At 40.7% G+C, this 21,589-nt stretch overlaps 1 protein-coding gene across 1 annotated transcript in view; it reads left to right on the forward strand.

Annotated features, from left to right (window-relative positions):
* The first annotated feature begins 1,183 nt into the window (after positions 1-1,183).
* TXLNB (taxilin beta) overlaps positions 1,184-21,589 on the forward strand; it is a 49,466-nt gene continuing 29,060 nt past the window's right edge. The window contains exons 1-3 of the mRNA XM_047101719.1: positions 1,184-1,632; positions 11,105-11,196; positions 16,942-17,112. Of these exons, the coding sequence (XP_046957675.1) occupies positions 1,206-1,632; positions 11,105-11,196; positions 16,942-17,112 (690 nt within the window). The 5' untranslated portion in view covers positions 1,184-1,205. The remainder of the gene's footprint in view (positions 1,633-11,104; positions 11,197-16,941; positions 17,113-21,589) is intronic.

Genomic DNA, 21,589 nt, shown 5'->3' on the forward strand with positions numbered 1-21,589 from the left:
TTCCCTGAGAACAAGAGGAGGAAGCTGTGCAAGGCATGGAAGAGTATGCTTTTGTTTTTGCTCTCATCCCCCCACCACAGCAGAACCTATGCCCTAGGAGGAGCCTGTCATATTTTTATGCTAAGAATTAGCAGCATCACCATTAAATACCATTGACAAATAAAATGCACCGTAACTTAAAGGCCTAAGTCAATTCCACTGTGACCTAGAAACGGTGATATCCAGAAATCCTGGAATTCTTGACTCAACTTGTACTTCAGCACCTATTTCCAAACAGCCCCTATTATATGTCGATTATTTCCCAATAATATTGGGAACATTGCTATTTCCTAAAAATTATGAAGTTATCCTAGAGCTTCTTGACTGAGAGAAAAGATTTGCAATCTGTTTTTTTTTTTTTTCTAAAAGAAAGCCTGTTTTTACATTGGAACAAAAAAGTGTTATAGAAATTCAAGAAATTGTTATCATGACCATCACCATGGTCCCATATTAGTCTGTTGGTTAATTTATACCCTCCTTCATTCTCCATCTTATTCCAGAAATGAAGCTAGTTTGAACCTCAGAAAAAGTGTCTTCCTGATGGATAATTACGTGTTGCTCATCTGGGAAAAGGAAAATACCAGAAAAGCCAGAAAGTATTTCCTGTATGCAGTATAATAATTCATTTACATCATGTACTCATATTTATCAACTCTTCACTTATGGGTTAAAACAGAGTTTAGGACTACAATTGTTATGAATGATTTTAGTAAGTTCAGTGGCTCTTGTATTAAATGTCTTAACTTTGAAAAAATAACACCACTTTAAACATTTTTAATGTAGACATTCATGTCCTTCCAATGATTGTAAGGCTGTACAGAGTAATGTCAGAGAGAGGTAGTACAAATTGGCTTAAGCAACATGACAAATACAACCTGAAAAACAATATCTTGAATTACTCCATTAGTGTCAATAATAGGAATTTCTTCTGGAACTTAAAGACCAAAACCAAAAATATGCTAGTAGTATGACCCACTTTGGAAAAATGGCTCCCCACTGTTTCTACCTTAACTAACTGCAATATCGATGTCTTGTCAAAGTACATTCATTCTATGTTAGAAACTGTAATCAGTAGGTGCCCTTGTGGGGATACCCTTACATTTTACATGTAACTGTATTAACTACATAAAACCTGACTATGCTTACCACTAGATACTGCTCCCAGTATGGAGATGAATCAGTCTGTACAGCTCTCGGGGGAACCCCAATCAACACCTCCAGGGGACAATTCATTACCCACTCAAAATGGTCTGGAGAAGCAAGATGAGAAGGATTCCTCAACCCTACTCCAAGCACCAGAGGGGAAGGCAGGTATGCAGTCTGAACAGGGAGCTCATGATATCTCTGAGGAGCTGAACCGACAACTGGAAGACATCATCAATACATATGGGTCTGCTACTGAAAAAGAGGGTCCCACCAAAGCAAAGGAGCAGCCTGAGAACACAGAACCACCCGACCATGAGGACGGGGACTGTGATGAGGCCACTGAAGAGACCGAGAGAGAACCCACAGCTTCTGGAGAGCCAGCCACAGCCAAAGAGCCTGTCAGTAATAAAGAGCAAAAATTGGAAAAGAAAATCCTGAAAGGATTAGGCAAGTAGTTGTGTTCTAATGCATGCATGACTTTTCTTTGAGGTATTCCTAAAAAGGGACACTTCCTCCAACCTTTACTAAAAGCCACATCTCATTTTTGGCTATTACTGTAATAGCTTCCTTCAGGGTCTCCTTAAACTTCCCTTGCTATAATTGTGTTTAGCCACTTCCCCGCAAAAGAGCTAAAGCAAACTTTTCAACATGTTACTCACCTACCCTCTCTCTCCAATGGCTTCCCACTGCTCTTAGGGCAAAACCAAAATTCTTAACATGGTCTTTCAGGCCCTAATGGTCTAACCCTAACCAGTCTTCCCAGCTTTATCTCCCATCACTCTTGCCCACAACACCCCTTTTCTGAACTCTCTGCCCCTATCAGCACCACAATGAGTACTGCCTAATTGCCAATCATTCTGATCTTCTCTTTCCTTTGTTTGAACACACCATGCGCTCCATCCCCCACAAAGCCCACATACATCCTATTTCCTCTACCTAGAAATCCTTACCCATTCAGCCCTTTGGGCACTTAACTTAGTATTTAGCTTACAATCCAAATGGCATTTTCTTAGCCCAACCCTACATAAGGTCTTCTTGTTTTCTATTTCGATTGTACCATGTATCTTTCCTTCCTAGCATTTAGCAGCATTTGAGAGTGTGCATTTCCTTTTTGCCATTATGTGGTTAATGCATGTCTTCCCGGCTAGCTTTTTTCGATCAAGAACAGGGATTGTGTGTATATTCAGATGCCATTGGATGCCTAGCATCTAAGATAGTGGGTGGCACATGCTAGGTACTCAGTAAATACTTGTTACAAGGAGGAATGAGTGAGTAAATGAATGAAAGAGAAATTGTTGAAAGCAAAGCTAGTGGAATCTGGATTTAAACAAAATATAAATATAGAGATGGTTTGTACATGAAATGATCACCAATTAGATCACTTAGTACGTTCTATTACTACGTGAAATATTTTTTATTAACAAAACTCTTTAGAAATCAATCAATTATAGAATGTCAAACATTGCAGAAAACATGTTTACTCTCATTCGCTTATTGATTCAGCAAATATTTATGAATGCCTAATCCTTATGAGGTACTGCGTTAGGTACACAAAGATAAATAAGTCATTATGGACCTTTGGTTAAGGAGCTGGAGGTATGGAGAGAAAAACAGACATTTAATCTAATTGTTATATAGAAGAAGTGCTAAGAACAGGCACAGGAAAGTTGTTGGGAGGGATTTTATACCAGAAATGGCTGTGAAAAAAGAACGAAAGGGTTAAGCTTTTAGCTACTGGTAGAAGCATGTTACTATACCCAGGATAGCCCCCCTGCCTGTCTTCCTTGGTGAATTCCACTGTGACACCACAAATACCACCTCTTATATGGTACCTTCCCTGACATGCCCAGGTAGAGTTGGCATCACCTTTCTTACTCCTCCACTCAATCTTCTGAAGCAATCATTTGTTTATATACCTGCTTCCCAAGGAAGGTAGAGAATCTATCAGGAGAAGCTGTAATGTCTTATTCATTTCTGGAAGATAACGTGGCAAAGTGAAAACTCATGGGCGCTGGAGTCAGTGCGGGGTTCAGACTCCAATAACGAGCTATCTATAACCCCCCAAATATGCCAATGCGTGGGATATGACTATGATGCTTTAAACCCACTGCTGGCAATGATTTCAAGAAGGGCTGAAAGACACATTCAAATGGCGCACTTGGCCCACCCAGCATAAAGAATAAAATAACCCAAATAATACCTTGAAAATATCTACCCAGTTCCAAAGTGCAAGATTGGAATCCCTCAAGTGTTTTTGGATCTTTGGGAAAGAGAATAAAGTTGCTCTGCGTTCAAACACTGCTTTTCCTTATCTATCCAAGCCATCTCAGGAAAGTCCCTTTTGGATTAGTCCCTGTGTAACTTCCCATAAGACGACACAAAGTCACATCTCAGAGGTGAATGATTTCAAGTGTTCCTACCCAGGAAAGTTCTTTTGCTTTCTCACTCTAAAACAACTTCTATAGAGGAATGTGTCTGTGTTGTATTGAGAGGATATGAAGAAAATAGGAGTAAAGTCAAAGAAGACCAATTGTGGTTTCTTCTCTGTCTTCCAGGAGTTATTTCAAAATCCATATTAACCATTTAATTACCAAACAATCAAAACCATTTTAAAGAAAAAAATTCCACAATTCTAATCCTCCCACTATCTACAAAGTTCCCAGATTTCAACTGAGCCTGTGGTCAGAACCAATGTTTGTGAAGCAGGGTGCCCACTCGTGTCCACTCTTAACCGCACGTGTATAAACGCTGACCCTTCCATGCCATTCCCCTGAACACCATCAGTACGTTCTTCTAACCACTAGTGTTTCAGCTACGTTATGATGTTAAAAAAAAAAATTTTTAGGCTAATTGAAATAGGTAACCACCGATGTATTTTTTTTTTAAGTTTATTTTGAGAGAGTGAATAAAAGTGGGGAAGGGGCAGAGAGAGAGAGAGAGAGAGAAAGAGAGAGAGAGAGATCCCAAGCAGGCTCTGCACTGTCAGCACAGAGCCCATTGAGGGGCTCCATTTCATGAACCGTGAGCTCATGCCCTGAGCCCAAATCCAGAGTCTGATGCTCAACCAACTGAGCCACCCAAGCTCCCATTGTAACCACCATTTTAAACATTATTTCAGCCATCTGCATGTAGCGTTAGCAGGCTTATTAGCTGTTTATCAATTAAATGGCTCTGTACTATCATCTACACCAGTGGTTCTTAAACTTCATTGTGCATTAGAATTGAATACTGAATTTATAAAAAATGCTATTCCTGAGCACAGAAATTCAGAATTTGTAGGAATGGAGTGGAACCAAAGCACCCTGGGTAATTTTGATACAAACAGATTGTGGAAACAATGATTCTGATGCTTTAGAAAGTGCTTCTTCCACCCTCTTGGAGACAAAAAAAAAAAAAAAAGTGAAGTGTTGACTATGGTCTTCGTTAGAATCTATTTGGACTTTTATAGAATTTTAGTAACTCATTTGACCAGTACCTGAAAAGATATCCTTAGACTTTGCTTAGGTGCTTAATCGAAGATGACTCTCTAATTATTGCATGCTTCTCAGATAATTTTTGTTTTGTTGGTATTTTGACGTGATGAAATGTTCTGGCTCTCTAACCCAAATTTTTCCCATAGTATATATTTTGGGACATTTCAGATTTCAACAAAGCTAAAGTTTCATTACTGCCAGAATTTTCTGACCTTTAATGTATACAACAATGAAAATGTCCAATAGTGATGGGCATAGTTTACAACATTTCCTAGATTTATTGGACCAAAGAGACCCTTCTTTCCCAAACACTTTGAATATTTGGGAAATGTCTCTACAACCCAAGTATCTAGGACTTGTTTTTCCTTTAGAGACTGCATACCCCCTCACAAGCAACACACTATGCACCAAAGCAGTTGGGGAAACATTTTTAAATCTCTTTAGTTGGTAGAGTCACTTTCTCCTTGGCATTTGAACTGAAAGAAACAAGAACATATAAAACATTAGACAGCACCATGGCACGCCCTGTCAGCATCTAAGTATTCCCCCTTGCCTCCCCCACCCCATCCTCCAGACTCACATGTGTCTTAATAATCACTTGTCTGCCAACAGGACGTGGGTTGCACAAGCACCACATAGTAATAAGCACAAAACAATGACAGAATATAATGTCCATTCTGATATTTAGGTAGATAACTGATTGAGTAGGAAAGCATAGGTTTGAAGTGTAAGCCTAGGAGGAAAACAAAGCTGATCCACAGGTCCAGTCTGAGCTCAGAATACATCTGGTCAACCCACTAATTTTATAGACAGGGAAATTGAAGCTTAGAGAGTTTAAGAGTCTGCAAAAGAGGTTACTCAACTAGTTGATGCGACTGTGAGATTAGTCACAAAGAAAGCAAGGGAGCAGAATTGAAGTCACTAATATTGCAGGACTGAAGATACACAAAAACTAAATGGGGTACTGGTTGAGGAGCATTTATTAGAGCTCAGTGAATGGGTTTCATCTTTAGTTACAGGTAGACTTTCAGTTCTATCATCTAAGGACCTTGACTAGGACAATGGAGGCTGAAATGTCTTTAGAAAGTCACTTACTCTTCCTTAGAATGAGCACTTTCCCAGAAGATGTGTTTCATCCATTTTAGCTTGATTTCTAGTTTCACTGTGAAAGAGGAATAAACTTTTGCCTTGATACAAATGGTAATTTATTTATTTATTTATTTATTTATTTATTTATTTATTTTGGAAGAAATGGTAGGAGACCAGAGGAATTCAGGGGAAAGAGGAATCAGCAAAGAGTGAAAGGTTCATGAGTAGATTCACAGGAACGCTAGATCTCGGGCCAGGTCCTAAAAGGAGAGAGGGGTTTAGAGAAGTGGGTAGAATAGGATAGAAAAATACAATTTGAGCAAAATGATTAGTATTCTCTCTTGATCAGAATTAGGAATAGATGCATTCATTTTTTCCTGCTCTTTCTGGTATTTTTCTTTCATTATAAGGTTTTGTTTTGTTTTCCCTTGAGTAACCTCCTTGTTATTAGACTCTTAAAGGTTTTTCCTTTTAAGAAAGTTTTCTTTATAGTTACAGCCAAGAAATCGCTAACAGTTTAAACATATCACCGCCTGATCTAATAAGAGGTCCAGGTCCAGGGGCCCCTGGGTGGCTCAGTCATTTAAGCTTCTGACTCTTGATTTCGGCTCAAGTCATGATCTCACGGTTAGTGGGATCCAGCCCTGCGTTGGGCTCTGCGCTGTCAGCTTGAGATTCTCTCTCTCCCGCTCTCTCTGCCTCTCCCCCACTCATGCTTGCTCACTCTGTCTCTCTCTCTTACAATAAATAAACTTAAAAAGAAAGAAAGAAAGAAGTCCAGTTCCACTCCCCAACTGAATAAGAGGCCGAAGTTCCAAACACATACAACAAGGTGACTAAAAACACAAGAGAGATGAAATGTTGGCCAAATAAAAACAATGTAACAAGAAAATACAGGGCAGGTAGTATTTTCAAAGCCTTTAGGTCATTAAAACCAAGCACAACAAACAAAACCAGACTATGAGAGGAGATAATGAAGGATAAGAGAATCTTGATAAATTTTTAAAGTGGACAAAAATATTTTGGAAAGACAAATATACCATCCAAACATTGCTATTTTTGTTGTTATCTAAATTAAGCTAAAAATGGTTAAAACTACTCTAGTCATGGAATCAACAAATCCTAAGTCCTAAACTCAGAACCCATTTAGTCAACTTACTAATTTTATAGACAGGGAAATTTAGGCCCAGAGAGGTTAAGACTCTGTAAAAAGTCTCAACTGTCTGTAAGTCTGTAAAACAGACAGTCTCAACTGTCTGTAAGTCTGTAAAAAGTTACTCAACTTCTCAATGGCAGGGTGAGTTCTAGAACTCAGGTTCTAGACCTTATCCTTAGTCCAGTGTGACTACATTATCCTTTTTGTCTACATATGCAAATCTCGTTTTCTTACAAGATATCTATAGATGCTCAGGAATTATTTTTACCATACTCACTATTTTTAAATTTTGTTAGGAGACAAAATTAACATTAAAGTATGAATCTGGGGTTGGGGGGGAGCACCTGGGCAGCTCAGTCAGTTAAGTGTCCGACTTTGGTTCAAGTCATGATCTCGCGGTCCAGAAGTTTGAGCCCCGTGTCAGGCTCTGTGCTGACAGCTGGGAGTCTGGAGACTGCCTCAGATTTTATGTCTCGCTCTCTCTTTGCCCCTCCCCCACTTGCCCTCTGTCTGTCTGTCTGTCTCTCTCTCTCAAAAATAAATAAACATTAGAAAAAAAAATACGAATCTGGGTCTAACACTGAAACACAATATTCATGATCTTTTTCCAGCTTTAAGCTTCTGCCACAACACATGGAAATTAGGGAGGGGGGAGAAAGGCACATGTGTGTAACCAAGATGAAATTTTAGCCCCCAATTTCTAAAAGATAATTTTGGAAGAGAAAGAACAAGGTTTTAGACACGCATCAAATCTGCGTGAATTTAGAGGGCGCCTGGGTGGCTCAGTCGGTTAAGCGTCTGATTCTTGGTTTCGGCTCACGTCACCATCTCATGGTTCATGAGTTCAGGTTCCACATTGAGCCCTGTGCTGGCAGCACAGAGCCTGTTTGGGATTCTCTCTCTCTCTCTCTCTCTCTCTCTCTCTCTCTCCACCCCTCCCCACTCACACTGTCTCTGTCTCTCTGAATATAAATAAACTTAAAAAAATCTGTGTAGGGGCGCCTGGGTGGCGCAGTCGGTTAAGCGTCCGACTTCAGCCAGGTCACGATCTCGCGGTCCGTGAGTTCGAGCCCCGCGTCGGGCTCTGGGCTGATGGCTCAGAGCCTGGAGCCTGTTTCCCATTCTGTGTCTCCCTCTCTCTCTGCCCCTCCCCCGTTCATGCTCTGTCTCTCTCTGTCCCAAAAATAAATAAATGTTGAAAAAAAAATTAAAAAAAAAAAATCTGTGTAAATTTAGTTTAAATGGTTATCGCTATGCTGGAAGTTTAAGAAAAATCCCAGGTCATATTTATATAGCTGACTTCATTGTCTTAAGTGTTTTAATGTCTTTGATGTAAGAATCACGTCTTCATATTACAATACTCCCTCGGTCTACAACCGTGCCACAGGTGCAACACACCCGTTCTTGTTGCTGAGGCGGTCCTACCTTCCTGGGGACCGACTACTAAATGCGTACTTTGTGGAGGGGTGGCCGAATGCCCTTCACATGCCGTCCCCAGCTCGAATGGGGACTCAGGTCTGTCCCTTGCTTTCTTTATGACGAATCTCACAATCCCAGTGCTTTGGAATGACACACTGGGGGGAAAGGCAGTCATTCCCTCCCAGTAAACTGGAAAAAGTCAGTTTGTCTCTTGGGTCTGACACTATCACCAAATGACCCCATTTCTGTGGAACTGTAATTACAGCCTTTATGAGAAGCGGAGCAATCTTTGTGTCTATCCCTCCCTGCCACGGTAATCCCCCACAGCATTCTAGTCCGGCAAAACCGATGCAAGTTTACAAACTAAGCTCTCTGGTGTCACGAGTTTATTAATTCTGCACATGCTTGTCTCCACTTTCCTGGATTTGGTTGTCGTCGTTAAAGGGAGAAATCATTTGGGAAGGATAGACTGTTGCTTGCGAATGTTAACTTTCTAAGTGTTTATTTTTGAGAGAGAGCACACACAGGAGAGAGACAGAGAGAGAGAGAGAGAGAGAGAGAATGAGAGGCTCTGAAGCGGGCTCTGCGCTGAGACAGCAGAGTGCCCAGTGCCGGGCTCGAACTCATGAACGGTGAGATCATGACATGAGCCAAAGTCAGGCGCTTAACCCACTGAGCCACCCAGGCGCCCCATGAATGTTAACCTTCTACGCAAAATAACAGAATATTAGAACCGAATATTAGAAACCTCAACGGGACCGAAACAAAACAAGACAAAAACCCTCTTCTCGCAGTTAAAGAAAATAAGAAGGAAAGAAGATACTTCATGTGAAGACGAAAATGTCCCCATCTCCCCCAGATGAGACACGCAATGGTTTTACACGTCGGTACCCTTACTGAGGGGTGATCCTAGGCATACAGTAAATGTCCCAGGGGAGAGGAAGACCCATCTGTCCTCGGGTCCAGCACGAAGTTGTCTTTAGGGCACTGATCGTTTAATTTACGTGGCACTAGTGTGCACGCCTTGGCTTGGCTTTGTTCCGTTGTTACCAACCCTTCCTGAGCACTGGCCACAGAACAGACCCGTGCAGCGTCCTGGGCCAAATCTGATCTTCAGCAATCTCTTTCCTCTAACAGATGACAGAGGCTTCACGGGGGCCCCTTCCACAGACTGAAGGCAAGGGTGAAGGGATGTCCTGACCAAGGCACGTCCGTCCCTGCGGCTAGAGAAATAACTCAAAGCACAGGCGCAGTGGGGGCAGGGCGGCAGTGATGACCAGGGTAAACGCAGCACGCTAGGCCGCAGCCCATAATCGGAGAGCTGGCGGGGCCCCTCTCACACCCACCCTCTCCCCTGTCTTAAGCCACATCTCTAATCTGAACCGACTCACTGGGCAAAGATGGACAAAACCAGCTGTTAGGAATGAGGTCATGTTTTTTAAGAAGAAGTTTCTTATTATTTCTCTGGGTTTCCTGGCATCAAAATTCCACATGGGAAGGGAGTGATTTAGAGCAAGCAGACAACCCTTGGACTCAAGCCTTGGCTCTGCCAGTACCAATTATGTAACTTTGGGCTTCTCTGGGGCTTCGATTTTTAATCTACAAAATTGAACCAGTTGGCTGGATGCTCTCTAAAGTCCTTCTAGACCTAAAATTCTTTGATGCCATTAGAGTTACCAGATTCAGCAAATAAAAATACAGGAGGCCAAGGGAAATTTGAATTTCGGTAAACAATGCAAAATTCTTCAGTACAATCACGTCCCACGTCCTGTATTTCATCTGGCAAGCCTAATTCCATGATTCATACGCCTCTCCGGGATAAAAGCAGATATTCCAGCAAAAGGGAAATGCCCGTTCTTGGGGTAAGGTTGTCAGAGCTGTTAATATTCTTACATAGACTTACATCAGGAACCATGACCTCTACTGTGTGTCTTGACCTTCCTATCGTGACTAGACCGACTTATCACTCTGTTCCACCTTGACCAGACTGTTTGAAAAGATATAATCAGTGGTACCTGCAGAGCTCAGGGTCCCACTCCTCCCCACCAACACTCAGCCCAATGGCGACTTGAAAACCAGATTTCCAGGCCCACAGAAAGGCAAGTGGGAGGTTGGGCTGAAGAAGACAAAAGGAAGAACAACGAGGAAAGAGGAGAAGCTGAGGTTCACAGGCAGATAATCGTGAAGAGATGAGTCTTCAAATGTAGCATGAACTTCCACGGGGACCAGAAAAGGAGACCGCCAACAAAGATGAAGACCTGGGTGGCGGAAAGGAAGGCCCAGGAAGGCGGATCCCGTTGTCACAGCGACACAAAGAGGCCTGTGGAGAAGGTCCTCTGCCGTGTCTTGGCTCGCTTTTCCTTCTAGGTTGATCTTGACTCTTATTCTCTGCTACGTAGGAAGCATGATCAGAACACTCCCACCCAAACCTCGCGGAAAGCATTCCTGCACAAAAACAAGAGAATTGGTTCCCCCAAAAAAGAGAGAAGAGAGGGACTGAAGGAACAAAAACAAAACAAAGAAAGAAGTGGCCTACTGAACTGTCAAATTTCCGTGCTTTGGGCTGGAATTCTAAAACTGCACATCTCCAGGCCGGCAGTTTGGTGGTAGTCAGAAATTTCGATTGGTGGTTTTGCTTCTTTTTTTTAAAATTAGCCAATGCAGGGAAATGGGTGATTTATTCACATATAAAGTCAGTGTTTTTTATTCTTTTGAATATTTTCAAAATATTTAAAGCCCTTATTTTTTTAAATGTCTGTATGGCTTTTTGTTTTCTTTCAAGGCAAAGAAGGCAACCTGCTCATGCAAACACTGACCAAGCTGCAAACACCTGAAGAAAAATTTGACTTTTTATTCAAGAAGTATGCTGAATTGGTAAGATCTCTGATTAGCTCTTTTTGTCAGAAAGATTCAGGCTCCGGTTAGAGCTGAGAAAAGAAGGCCGTTCGCTTTTCCTGTACCTCACTATAGACCATAGCTGGCTATCTCACATACGCCAGAGCGGGGATCTGGAAAAGCAGAATTTTTTTTTTTTAAAGGAAAAAGAAACAAAAACTGAGGGCAAACAGCAAAATAAAAAAAGAGGACAGGGATGCCTGGGTGGCTCAGTCAGTTAAGTGGCTGACTTTGGCTCAGGTCATGATCTCACAGTTCAGGGGTTCAAGCCCCATGTTGGGCTCTGTGCTGACAGCTCAGAGCCTGGAGTCTGCTTCAGATTCTGTGTCTCCCTCTCTCTCCCCCTCCCCCCCCCCCACATGCTCTCTCTGTATCAAAAATAAATAAACATTAAAAAAGAAAGAAAGAAAGAGGATAGAGTTGGAGTCTACTCTGCCTTCAATTATATGTATAACTTGGGGGGTGGAAGAAAGAATTATAGATAATTGAAAGCTGTGGATATTTTGAAGTTCTTTTGGCTTTGTAATATAACAGAAATATACTCCACATAAGGGCAAACTTTTGTTCAGTTCTTGTTCCTACGTGTTTTGAGGGGCCCCCTCAGGAAGGCAGAGGGATGAGTTACCCTCAATTTGGGACACATTCTCATTTGGTCTTGAAAACTTTATTTGTGCACTCACTCATTCATTCATCCAATCAACCATTCATTCATTCATTCATTCGTTCAACCATTCATTCATTCTCTTTGATCTACATTCTTCTCCCTGCCCCCACTGTGGCAAAGTGTCTGATGTGGATTACTTTGCGCCCAGTTCTAAGACCTCCTCGTGCAGGCTCCCTCTGGATAAGAGAGGGCCATTGGAAGGCAGGGAAGCCACCCACAGACATCAGAGAATCCGGGAAGTGCCTGGTCCCCCCACCAGTACTCCTATAATGGGGCCACTTGGGAAAAAGAGGCGGGTTCAGGGAAACACCACTCCTGCATGGTCACTCCCTTATGGAACCCGCGGCTGGGATGTGACATCCTCTCAAGTGGGGCTAGCCAACGTGCTTCTCCTTCATTCCTGCTTGCTTTCCTTAAAAGAAAAAAAAAGTTTCATTATTCCTGTTGGACAAGCTGTCACAGGAGAATGAAACTAAGTCCACACACAGCAAAACAGTTCCTCCAGGCGGCAGGTTGAAGGTAGATGGACCTTTACCACTAAAGCAGCTGGATTCAGAGCCTCTCCCTGGTATGGGCCCTTCTGAGACCCTGGACGTAATTCTCTTTTCTTGATTTTGGGTTTTTATGTGTCTGTGTTGTTTTCATGATTTTGTTGGTGTTGGTGTTTTTTTTTGTTTTTGTCTTTTTTGTTGTTTTTTTTTTTTTGCGTGTGTGCTTTGTTTTAAAAAAAGGGGCCTCCAAACTCCTTGTCTTATCCCTATTGATGGAGTGGAGTTTAACAAGTGACTTGTCTTTCTTTTTCACTTGGACTTTGTCCCGTGATTCCCATCCTTCCTTTTCTTCCTTTCACCTTGACGCGTTCTCTGTGCTGAACTATCCTGCAGTAGACCCAGAGGAATTCTGAGGCCCTGAGGGACTGCCTGGTTGTTTATCTCTGCCAATACTTTTTAACTGGCTTATAATCACATAAACCCCACATCATGATGATATAAGAAATACTGAATACACACAGAAATATCTCTAATCCCCTAACCCTTAAACACAAACTTGGATTTATCCCTCTTCCTTCCCAGTTTTGCTACATAGGCAGAGATAATTTTATAATAATTACTATAAGGTACTTATGCTTTGGAATCTGGCTGGGTTTTTTTCTTGGGCTTTTTGGGGGGGGTTTTGTTTTTTGTTGTTGTTGTTCTTGTTCTTTTTTTTTTTTTTTTTTGTCTCATAGAACATTTTCCCATGTCGTTTAGAGTCTTTATAATTATATTTTGTAACAAGCTATGCTATTTTCCATTAAGTAGCCATTATCTACCGGTTCCCTAATTTGGGGACATTAGATTCCTTCCACTGTTTGCTTTACCAAATATCGCGGCAGTGAACACCCTTCATATGTGTTCCTTCTTCATTTTATGATCTTTGGGAAAAGTTCCAGAATTGGGATTATTGCATCAAATAGCATGAATGCCTTTTGTTTGTTGTTGGGCTTTTTTAACGGTCATATTACTTTCCGAAAGAATGGTAGAAATTTATGAAGCAGGCATCATTGCATCAACTTGTTTTTATTGCAACTTATTTAACATTAGCTATTAACCTTCTATGAACAATTTCGATGCCATAAAGTAAGTTAGGTTTCAAAAATACTTTTCCCAAAAGTAAGGCCCCCATTCTGACCTGTCCATCCTTGCTCTTTTCAGTATTTTCCACATCGTTTTTCTCACTTTGCCCCTTCAATTTACCTCCTCCTACCAAGGCCGTTCTTGTTTAGTTTCTAGTGCTATGCTCCATACTTGGCTGGATTGAGCAGCATTCTCGCCTCACACAGGAAGCCATGTTCAGTGCCGCAGCCCACAGCAGTAAATCACTTCGCCCGTCAGTCCAAGATTTTTTCTTCCGGAGCCAGGGCTGTTCACCATGGGATCTCCCTCCACCTACTCACTCTCCTAGTCAAGAGTCACCTCACGGAGGTTCTCTTTCCAGACAGCCTACTCAATTCAAGCCTTACTTACTCTACCTTGGCATTTATGTCCTGTCCTGTAATAGGACACGATATAAACGTTAAAACCCAGAAGATCATTCTAGAAAAAATGAATAGGAGAAAATTGGCCCCAAACCCATTACATTTCCTTTTCAGAAAGGAAAAATTTTGAATAATTTCAATCTTTTACCTGGAGACTAAAACCTATTTCATTGCTCACTGATTTGGGTATTAATATAGAAGATGTTTTGAGAACAAACTGAGGGTTGATGGGGGGTGGTAGGGAGGGGAGGGGAGGGAAGGTGATGGGTATTGAAGAGGGCATCTTTTGGGACGAGCACTGGGTGTTGTATGGAAACCAATTTGACAATAAATTTCATATATTAAAAAAATATATATATAGGAGATGTCTGATGTGTAGGTGTTAACATAGAATAAATCATCAAATTCAAAGCTGTGAATCAAACAGCCTCTCTAGCTAACTCACCCTTACAGATTCTGAATCCTGTAATATAATCTACTACTCTTTTCATTAATAAATAAAGATACCTCATGACTAAATGAGGAAATGACCTAGGAGAAGTATTTTTTCTAAGTTTCCTCAGTTTTAATGTAGTTACAACAAATCACTAACACTATAGTGATTTGGTAATTGGCATTAATTTTATTTTTTAACTTAGTAATAAACAAGAAGATAAGAAAAATAGCAGATGAAAATCCATTCGGCCTGTTACAATTGTACAGAACAGCTGTGTCTAAGTGCATTATTAAATCACTAAGCCAGCAAGTATTTGACTGAAGTTGACTCAGCTGCAATACGTTTGCTTCTGTTCATTAAGAAACCATATATGTGTTCACAAGTCGGAAGCACTTAAACAAAATTAGCCACACTCTTTTAAAAAGTGTCAGAAAGTTAAGCATTTTTATTTAGAGCAAAGCAAGATAGACCGAGCTAAATGTCAAATGTGTATGACCTTGGAGGACAAGACATGGTTGATAAGCGAGCAAGTCCTTTCTTCCAACTTATGAAACACACGTAGGGTATCTTCCTCCTGATGCTCAGATAAATCCATATTGGGCAGTGTTCCCCAGTCAAGGGCAGTTGTGTTCACCATGGGCCAAGAGTAAATCTTTCTGGAGATATTCTGGGTGACACGATTGGGGGGTGCTACTTGCTTCCAATAGGTTGGGGACAAGGATACTGCTAAACAGCCTACAATGTCCAAGATGCCCCCCCCACCACAAAAAAATTATGCTGCCCAGTATGTCTAAGTGCTAAGGCTGAGAAACCCTTATGATTTAATATAATTATATTAAATAATTAAATAATTATATGATTTAATCTTCAAAAGATAAAGACTAAATCATAGTGGCGATAACAATAATAACAATATAAATTTCAGCAAGAGATAATAGGTCATTTAAAATGCAAATATAAGCACAAATATAACCGTGGTGCAAAATGAAAAGACCTCATCTCCTAACAGGAGGCTTGCATGAGAAACATATAATAAAATATCAATGATTTTCCAATTGAACCTCAAGAAGAATATCAATTTCAATCGATGTTTATTTACAGTAATACAGGTCTAGTTTTTCCCGATTCTAATCCTCACTAATAAATAAAAATTGCCCATAAATGTGAAGACAGAATATCTTGTGTGGATATCCCCAGCTTGATCTGGCAATGGTCATTTTAGCATGGCAGGAGGGAGGGAGGAAGGGAGTAAAATAAGATGTGAACTGAAAAAAGTGCAACAGTCCTGTTCAGCTAGTTCAGAAAGAACAAATGCTTTTTCAAGACAGGGAAACTGAGGTACAAATGAGGGCTCATGTCATGTATGTAATCACTTGCATCAGGCTCTTCAAGGCTCTAGGAACACCTGGGGTCACTCCCCAGGGCTTTTCCTCCTCTTGAGCCCACAAGGTCCTAACCAGGACAAGCACCTACTTGGATTAAGCACCATTCAGACAGGCAGGGAACCGAGCCCAGCAAAGGAAGGGCTCTGGACAAAGGGCTGCCCTTTGCATACAGTCTCACTGATTGTCAGTCTGAGATCGAAATGCCTGGAACATGCTAGGCTCTGGTGGCTCCGTTGGTAGATCCCCAAACTCCTCCCACCAGAACTAGAATTCCATTAAAATGTTGCCAAATTTGGCAAAAAAGAATACAGAACACCCAGTTAAGTTTATTTAATTTAATTTATTTGTTTGAAATTCAAATTTAACTGGGTGTCCTACATTTTATCTTGCAACCCTATCCCAGAACTTTAGCATCCCAAGATGGAAAGTCCAGTGGAACATGGGTATCATTCTCCATGCCATCCCTAATACTTCGTGGTAGCTGTTGGAGGAGGGTGAGAAGAGACCCCAGCTGTGGTTGGCAAAAGCCAGTGTCCTGATTTACTAGCCATAAGCATGGAGGGTGGGGGTGGTTGGAGGGCAGGGCATGTTACAGATACTTGCCCTTCACGCTGTGCAGTGGCTACTTCTGAAACTGGTGGAAAATCGCCAATCGTAGATAGTCGATAGGTACTTTCTCTTCTCACCCTTTTTCACGACACCCAGACTTCACCTTCCATTTACAAGGAGACTGTTTTATCCTTTTTTATTTTTTAAAAAGATAGTTGCTACAAGCTTGTTTTGAGAAAGAATTCTGAGAACAAAATATAAGCTGAGCAGACACACTGTTGACCATTGCCCCAACACAAGGCATTATCATGGATTCTGGCAGCTTACAGATTCCAAGATATGCCTTTCTATATCGACTCAAATCACTGGATAGAATCAAGAGAAAGAAAACTATTTCTAGACCACCAAAAAGAAGATCAGAGCAAAAAGAGATCATTATAACCATAATGATAAGGAAAAACCTATCACTGACATGGTCTAAAAGCCGTATCTACAAGTATTGCAAAGTCCCATTTGTGAAGTTTATTTGACTGCAGGGGGCAGTGATGACAGCAAAAAATGTTTCCAACAACCACAGAGGGGTCTTTAGGTACTTCCTCTTCTGCGTCTTTTCGATCCACTCAAAAGTGATCCCCGCCATTTTGTTTTTCATGTCTGTACCCCTCACGTCTAGCTGGATGAACATCGCACTGAGCAAAAGAAGTTAAAGCTCCTACAAAAGAAACAGGTACAAATGCAAAAAGAAAAGGACCAGTTGCAAGGGGAACACAGCAGAGCCATCCTCGCTCGAAGCAAACTGGAGAGTCTATGCCGGGAGTTGCAGAGACACAACAAGACGCTGAAGGTGTGTACTACCACCTGTCTGAATAACACGCTTGCATGCTGCACAGACACAGCCTTCTGCTACTCACGGCAAGAGTGCAAGTTTCTGACTTTCAATAAATCATTTTACCTCCCCAAGCCTGTTTCCTCAGCCCTAAAACGGGGATCCTACCAACGTCACTGGGTGGCGGGGGGAAAATTAAGTGAGGTCATGTACTGAGAGTGCTACACAGGCCCTGGCACAGAACAGGCTCTCAGTAAAACGTGTGGCATCCCCGCTTACCTTTTTCTTACCTTGAGTCTGTATTATTTTATTTTTTTCAAGGCAGACCTTAGTACTACACTTGAAAATACAAATTTTCAAAAATCAGAGTTTTGTGTTGTAATGAAATCTGCATGACATGAGAAAAATGGGCAAAAACTAACTGACCCCATAAAGCAAGATTGAGAGCCAGAATGTCAATAGTCCACTGAAAACAGAAGCTACTTGAAAAAACACGGACACTCTTCAGACTTAATGATTCAATCTAAAAATAATAGACTGATCACTTCATTCAGGCTGCATGGGTTTCCTTAATTACAGCGCAAGCCTCTAGCAGTGTGCCTAATTTGATTACACACAGACACTAGTTTCATTCAACAAAGCAAGATGCAGCACTCTCCAAGATAATACCGCATGCGTCCATAGTCTCCTTTCCAGCTGAAGATCTTAAAGCTTTTGACAAAAAATAATTAATTAGACATCAGTATTCCTGTGAGATAGTTATTGTCACATGTGTTTAAAAGGAGATACTTTAAGAAGCAGAGAGATTAAGATCACTGCCGTGTTTGCACAACAGAGTTGGGAAGGAATATGGCTCTGCACATTCCAGATGGTTTTTTGATATCTGGGAAATGGAAGGCCAGTGTGATGAACTATAACTCTCAAATCACAAGGTGTAGGAGAAGGACTCCTGGCATCTCTTCAATCACTGCACTAGGGACAATCGGAAACGCGGGGTACATGGCAGCCTGGGGATGGGAGCATCATTCTCAACTCAAGATACATATTCAAGTCAATAGCACCCTGCGTTTACCTAAGTCTGGCTTTCAGTAGTGTTGCATTGTAAGGAGATAAAAATTAAATCAGATACAGTGGAAAGAAAGATATATCAACAAAGATATTTAAAGAATGAAATGGGGTGGCTTGGGCTCTTTGGGTAGCATTCAAAGACAGAATGATGGAAGTGGCAAAGACCCTGTACCTACAGGGTCCACGCCCTCACTAACAGCTTCCAGTTGCGGACAATGAAATATCATTATTATGCCAGGACTTGTGCTAAGTGCCTTACATAGGTCATTTTATCTAATTTTCAGAATAACCTTAACAAGGGTTAACACCTCCATTTTATTGGTGAATAAACTGAGACTTGGCAATCCTAATCAGTTGCCCACGGTGTAATGTTGCACAGGCAACAATTAGCTCTGGAGCATTTGTCTTTATTGAATTTTTGTCTAGTTGTTCTATCAACTGCTGAGGAAATCTCCTAGTATAATTGTGGAATTGTCTACTTATCTTTTTAATTATGTAAATGTTTGCTTCATGTTTTTGAAGTATTCATATGATGTGTATGCACATTTATGATTGTTTTTTATTAAAAAAAATTTTTAATGTTTACTTATTTTGGAGAGAGAAAGACAGACAAAGCATGAGTGGGGGAAGGCAGAGAGAGAGGGAGACACAGAATCCAAAGCAGGCTCCAGGCTCTGAGCTGTCAGCACAGAGCCTGATGCTGGGCTCAAACTCGCAAACTGTGAGATCATGACCTGAGCCAAAGTAGAGCGCTTAACCGACTGAGCCATTCAGGTGCCCCTCACATCTATGATTATGTCTCCTTGATAAATTGACTGTTTTATCATTATGAGATGTCCTTTGGTAATAATTGTTATCTTGATGTCTATATTATCTGATGTTGACATAGCTCCTCCAGTTTTCTCTTACTGTTTGCATGGTATATCTCTTTCCATGCTTGTTTCTAAGCCTGTACCTTTGTATTTAAAGTGAGCCTCTTGTAGACAGTATATAGCTGGACCTTACTTATTTTCATTCTTACAATACCTCACTTTTAGAGTACCAGTCCATTAACATACAATGTAATTGGTCATGTGGTTGGATATACTTTTACTATTTTATTATTTATTTACTATTTGTCATCTCTGCTTTAGGGTCCTCTGTTCTTTTCCTGCTTTCCTTTGGATTATTCGAATATTTTTAATAAAATCCCGTTCTAATTTACCTCTTGGATTTTCAGTTATACTTCTTTGTATTTTCAGTGGTTGCTCCATGATTACTTATACATTCTTAACTTTCCACAGCCTACCTGGAGTTAACACTGTTATCTTTTCACATAAGGTGTAGAAACACTGCAACCTAAATTGGTCCATTTACTGCCCCCCACCTTCAAACTATAATTGTTATGTGTATTGCATTCACATACATTGAAAAAGCCCATGAGGTACTATTATCATTTTTATTTTAAATGATCATATGCGTTTTTTAAATTTTTTTTTCAACGTTTATTTATTTTTGGGACAGAGAGAGACAGAGCATGAACGGGGGGGGGGGGGGCAGAGAGAGAGGGAGACACAGAATCGGAAACAGGCTCCAGGCTCTGAGCCATCAGCCCAGAGCCCGACGGGGGCTCGAACTCACGTACCGCGAGATCGTGACCTGGGTGAAGTCGGACGCTTAACCGACTGCGCCACCCAGGCGCCCCTCATATGCATTTTTTTAAAAATTAAAGGCAAAGGGGCGCCCGGGGGGCTCAGCCCATTCAATGTCCAACTCTTGATTTCGGCTCTGGTCATGATCTCATGGTTGTGAGATCAAGCTCCACGTTGGGCTCAGTGCTGAGCATGGTGGCTGCTTGGGATCTTCTCTCTCCCTCTCTCTCTCTCTGCCCCTTCCCTGCCCCTGCTCTCTCCCAAAAGAAAGAAACATTAAAAATAATAATCATAAATAAAATAACATAAAAATTAAAGGTAAAAATTGTTTTTTACTTACTCATATATTTAAATTTTGGACATTTTTTATTCTTTCTGAAGCTTCAACTTTATGTCTGCCATCATTCCCTTCAGCTTGAAAACCTTCCTTTACTATTTCTTGCCATAGAAGTGTGCTGGCAATTAATTCTCTTATGTATTTATCTTTAATCTTTAAAAATGTCTTTATTTTGTTTTTATTTTTGAAGGTTATGGTTATTGGATATAAAATTCTGGATTGGCAAGATTTCCCTGTTTTTCTTCTCTTTCTTTCTCTCAGCCTTTTATAGGTTCTATATTCTGTAATCTAACCTCCCATAGTTTCTGATGAAAATCAACAATAATTTGAATTGCTGTCCCCCAGTATGCAATAGTGCCATTTATCTCTGGCTACTCTCAAGGTTTTTCTACTGATCATTGGTTTTTAGAGTTTTGACCTCTTTATATGCTGAGCTACAGTTTTCTTCATATTTATCCTATTTGGAATTTGTCAAGCTTCTCTGCATCTGTAATTTATGTCCTTTACCAATTTTGGTAAAGTTTCAACCATTTTTCTTCAAGTATTTTTTATGTTTCATTCTCTCTCCTTTCCTCCTAAGATTCTAACCTCATGTGTGTTCAACCTTTTGCTATTGTCCCACACACGTTCCTTGGTCTCTCTTCATGTTCTTCACCAATCCTTTTTCTTCTAGCTTCAGATTAGATCGTTTATATTGGTCTAGCTCCCATTCACTGATTCTTTCCTCTGCCATCTCCACTCTGCTCTAAGTCTGCCCAGTGATTTGTGAATTTCATATTTTGTAACTTTTAACTGCAGACTTTCACTTGGTTCTTTCTTATAGATTTTTTTCTGTCTTAGATTTCCTATCTTTTCATTCATTAAGATAATACTTTCCTTTATAATCATTAAGCATACTTATAACACCTGTTTTTATATTCTCCCTTGCTAATTCCACATCTGGGTCATTATGGAATAGGCCTCCTCCGATTATCTTTTCTTTTGAGAATGGGTCACATTTTCTTAGTTCTTCATATATCTAGTCACTGTAGACTATACTCTGGATGTTGCAGCTGTTGTGTTGTGTAGCATATAGATTCTACTATACCCCTTGAAGAATGTTACTGTTGTTGTTGTTGTTGTTGTTGTTGTTGTTTTAGGCAGGCAATTAACTTGATTAGAGTCAAATTGCAAATTCTCTCTCTTGGGCAGCAGCTCAAACTCAGTTCATTTCTTTTTTCTTAATTAGGCTGCTTTGAGTCTGCCCTGCACATATGTGGTTCAGGGTCAGCCAAAGATTTGGGCAGAATTTATTCACAGAATTTAAGGCTCTCTCTCTGACTCTCTCTTTTTCGGGAATCTCCTCTCATCTTTCTTTTCTGTTTTTTTTTTTTTTTTTTTAGTCTTTTTTAATGTTTGTTTATTTTTGAGACAGAGGGAGACAGAGTGCGAGTGGGGGAGGGGCAGAGAGAGAGAGAGG

The sequence above is a fragment of the Lynx rufus genome, unplaced genomic scaffold (assembly GCF_022079265.1).
Source record: "Lynx rufus isolate CCGP_SWC_20201006 ecotype Redwood Valley unplaced genomic scaffold, mLynRuf1.p SCAF_6, whole genome shotgun sequence".
In the NCBI taxonomy this organism is placed as follows: Eukaryota; Metazoa; Chordata; class Mammalia; order Carnivora; family Felidae; genus Lynx; species Lynx rufus.